Source organism: Jatropha curcas, chromosome 1 (assembly GCF_041381405.1).
Source record: "Jatropha curcas cultivar XTBG-Jc1 chromosome 1, XTBG_Jcur_1.0, whole genome shotgun sequence".
NCBI lineage: Eukaryota > Viridiplantae > Streptophyta > Magnoliopsida > Malpighiales > Euphorbiaceae > Jatropha > Jatropha curcas.
This window is the reverse complement of record NC_143151.1, coordinates 25,395,222-25,399,088: the sequence shown is the minus strand read 5'-3', so window position 1 is coordinate 25,399,088 and position 3,867 is coordinate 25,395,222. Positions and strand designations below refer to the sequence as shown.

Below are 3,867 nucleotides of genomic sequence, written 5' to 3'. Positions count from 1 at the left end.
TGAGATGCATAATTAGTCTCCTACAAAATTAAAGATGTCGTAGAGTTTTTTTTTTTTTTCAAAAGTATAAGGTCAAATGTATGTATTGGCCATTTTTTTTTCTTTCCAGGATCAATATTAAAATATTCAAAATTTTTTACTTAGGAACAGGGATCAATTGAAGAATTATACTGAATATATATAAAAAAAATTGCAAAAAAAAGGTGAATTGATTCCTTTTTTCTAAATACATTGCAGTACCAGTTTTTGCTAAACGAGAGCCGGTCCAAGTGGTACTCAGCCACTTAATTATTATTATTATTATTATTAAGTTGGTTTGCACCAAATTAAAATATAATTTGTAAGTAAAAAATTGACTAACTATTTTATACGAAACTTTTAGATATATATTTAATTTAATATTAATTTTTTAAATTAAAAATAATCATTTTGTAATTTAAAATTAATTATTTAGTTAAATATATATTTTAACGAAATAAGATAAATAATAATATGACAAGCATGAGATTTATTTCACTCCTTACAAAAAGAAAATGCCTAATTATAAATTTTGTGTCTAAATTTTCAAAAATTTTTATTTCAGTGTTTCAACCTAAAAGATTTGTAATTAAATATCGAAACTCATAAATTTTTTTCAATCAAATGCTCTGTACCGCGTGGTTTACCGAAAAAATGAGCAGGACACGTGGGACATACTAATTGTTAAAATTGCCGTTAGTCAAATAGATTGATACGTCGGATTTGACATGCCCAGCAGTGAAGTACATCAAACTGATATTGCTTAATTAATACGAACCGAACAAAAAATCATCTACAATCCTCTTCGTTCTTCTTTCTCCATGAACCCCAGCTTGGTCCCGGTTACTAGCGCCACCATCACCGGCGAAGCAATAAGCGACCATCACCTTTGGTCACTTTTCGTGACCCAAAAGTGATTCTTCCTTTGACCCTCTATTGCGCGAAAGGACAAGTAAGAGGAGGGCAGTTCGTGACTCCGGCCACCACCGCCTCCGCTGGCGAGTTTTATTGCACTAGCTGAGTCAGGGACATCCTCGCCCTTCCTCTTATACCAATCTTTGCAATCAGTTTTGGGTCGCGCCATCGAATCCGACAGTCCATTCCAATATCACTTTTGTCAATGGCCGAGATTCGGCTTCAAGCAACGACAATGATGACTAGGGAGATTTCATAAAGTATGTTGGAATGTCCTAAGCCATTTGGCTTCCCTTCGATGCCGAAAGAGCGCCAAACGACAAAAACAAAGTCATTCCTTTCTTAGATCCACTCCCTCTTTTCTCTCTTGGTAATCTCTTCTTCTTTCAATTTATATTATCTTCAGACCAGTAATATCAGTGCAGTCTTATATATCGGACTACCTGTACTTTGTTCTTCTTCTTATTTTTTTTTCCAATTTTAATCTGATTTATTTGTTGACTTAGTTTGTTTGGGCGTTTGCTATGTTAGGTTATTCTATTTGTTACATTTGTATAGAGGTTCTTCTAGTTAGTGGCTTTTAATAAGTTTATCTGTTACGTCACTTAATTGCAAATGTTTTTTTTTCGAGACTAGAAAGTTTTCTAAAATTCACACAATAAATCACTTAATTGCAAATGTTTTTTTTTCGAGACTAGAAAGTTTTCTAAAATTCACACAATAAATTTATAATTAAGCCAAACGAAAAAAACACATACACACATATCGTGAGTTATATTGAAAAAAAAATGTTCCATTAACAAGAAAAATAACTTAACAATTAATTAATAACAAGTCTACAATATTGTGCTGGCCAATATTGCTTGTTTGCGAAATGAAATAAATTATTCACTCAAAGACTACAGAATGAACATGACAGAACAAAAAGAGATTTGAAAAATATTTTATTTGGTCAATTAATAACTTTTCCTGTTCATAATGTTCTGGCCTTTCAAGCACAACAGTCAACATCCGCCTACAATTTCTACATCATAGAATACCAAAGTGTAGAAAGCTCCAGAGAGATACAAACTTAAATCATAGATTGAAAATGTTGAACTAATTGCAAGGCGAGAAGGCAAACCGGCTTCTGCACTGAAGGAAACCAGAGGAACTTTAGCAGATTTTCATCTTCATTCCTTTGCAGCAGCAGCTTCTGCCTCAGAAAAGTAATCATGCCTAGAAATGTGGAAACATTTAATTAGAGGTATCTAATGGGGATATCATCTATATAAGCAATAGCACAATAGATAAGCAAGAATATTGGATTGGGTGTCAGTTAGAGCTTAACATTTCCATGAGGAGATCTTGGATTCAAATCTTACTGGTATTGGAATGGATGGATTCTAGGAAGAAGCGAGGCACCCCCCCATTTTCTTACACATTTGATGGAACAAGGGAAAAAAATATAGAAAGAGATTCTAACCTTCCTATGCCAGTACTTTGAACCATAAAGCCATGAGTTCCATGGAAACGGATGACAGTAATTTGAATAGAACTTACTTTAATTTGCGTGAGAGTTGGTAGAGGCCTGTCGCGGCCATTGCAACGTTTACACTAAATAGATTCCAATTTTTCTGCAATTCAGATCAAAGTTTAACAAGAATTAAAACCAACAAAAGCTTTCTCCAAGAGGACAATAAATCACCCATTTAAATAACTTGGAGCTAAACTATTATGATTAAGATCAGTAAACAACCAGAGTTAACCAAGATTGTATTGCATGAAAGCCAATATTGAACAATAAAAAAGGAATAAGCTAATGGTATAACCAACATCTGCCATGTTTACAAGATACATTATTACTTCAAATGAGCATAAAATGAGACTGTCATAGCTAACACACCATCCTTCTTTTATCTCAGTTTATGGCAGATTTCATCAAATTCCAATCTTACCGGCGTGATTACCATGCTGTAGCGCGACCATATAAGCCCAGTGGCAGTAACCGCTGAAACCAAAATACAATTTTAAGTCTATAACATATCACAATAAGAGACAATCGAATAGTGGTCACAGAGAGGCCTTGAGTTATTATAAGATACATGGATGTAAAGAAACAAGAAATTATAGATGCAATTATAAAATTGTTGGAGAAAAAAGGAAGACACCTATCTGCTGAGGATATGAAATTTTTTCAGGTGGTTTAGAGAAATCTGCAATGTTTGCTATGCTAATTCCCCATTTAAAAGTCGGTGCCCAAAAGTGAACTGCAAAAAAGCATGGAATTATGGTAAGTAAAGCGGAAAATATTCACCCTACAGATCATGCATTTACACTAGCAGAGTTTAGTGGCATAAAATTGTTGATCAGAAGGTGGGGTTTTTAGAAAATAAATGCTACAGAACGAGAAGAAAAATGATATCTGGGTTTCAATCGGAGTTGCACATCATGTAAATCAGTTGAATTGAGGAGATAGTATTACATGTTGAAACTATTCATTTAGATATATTTACGATGATTTCTAATTTCTTATTCATCGCCCAAAGGATTTTTAAGAAATCATAAAAGGAAAAGGTCTAAAAATATAGCCTCTAAGCGAACTCACTCGTTTTAGGTCCAGCTGGGTGATTCCAGATAGCATGTAGCTTTGATGCCGCCATGGATTCTCCTTCTTTTCTCTCTGCGTTAGTTTGGTGAGGAAATTAGTTCACTGCATTCTTTGTGGGGTGATCGTGAACGCTGCTCTGACTAAGCGATTTAATCCCTTTTTTTTTTTTTTTTTTTTCTGTTATTTCCTTTTTCCGTAAGCAGAGAGAGGAGAAAAAAATAATCAGCAGTTTTTATTAGAAATAAATCTTAATTTGCCTTCTCAATTTGACGACAATAATGAATTTATTTAAAAATTAGCTTTTTATATAACTGGCTTCACAATTTGCACCAAAAAAATCAAAA

General features: G+C 33.5%; 1 protein-coding gene across 1 annotated transcript; it reads right to left on the bottom strand.

The window, feature by feature from the left end:
* Positions 1-1,864: 1,864 nt before the first annotated feature.
* Positions 1,865-3,720, bottom strand: LOC105645036 (mitochondrial pyruvate carrier 4). Its single transcript, XM_012230536.4, has 5 exons — positions 3,521-3,720; positions 3,084-3,182; positions 2,871-2,923; positions 2,476-2,549; positions 1,865-2,151 (listed from the first exon to the last, which is right to left on the bottom strand). Exons 1-5 carry the CDS (start codon positions 3,573-3,575, stop codon positions 2,106-2,108), a joined length of 327 nt encoding a protein of 108 aa, XP_012085926.1. The 5' UTR covers positions 3,576-3,720; the 3' UTR covers positions 1,865-2,105.
* Between the last annotated feature and the right edge of the window lie 147 nt (positions 3,721-3,867).

Bases quoted from the DNA above. Each gene is read 5' to 3' on its own strand.
- LOC105645036 (XM_012230536.4), bottom strand. From the start codon at position 3,575: ATGGCGGCATCAAAGCTACATGCTATCTGGAATCACCCAGCTGGACCT. The intron at 2,924-3,083 runs GTGTCTTCCTTT...TTTTGGTTTCAG, and splicing joins TTCATATCCTCAGCAGATAG to CGGTTACTGCCACTGGGCTT. The intron at 2,550-2,870 runs GTAAGATTGGAA...TCTGAATTGCAG, and splicing joins ACAGCATGGTAATCACGCCG to AAAAATTGGAATCTATTTAG.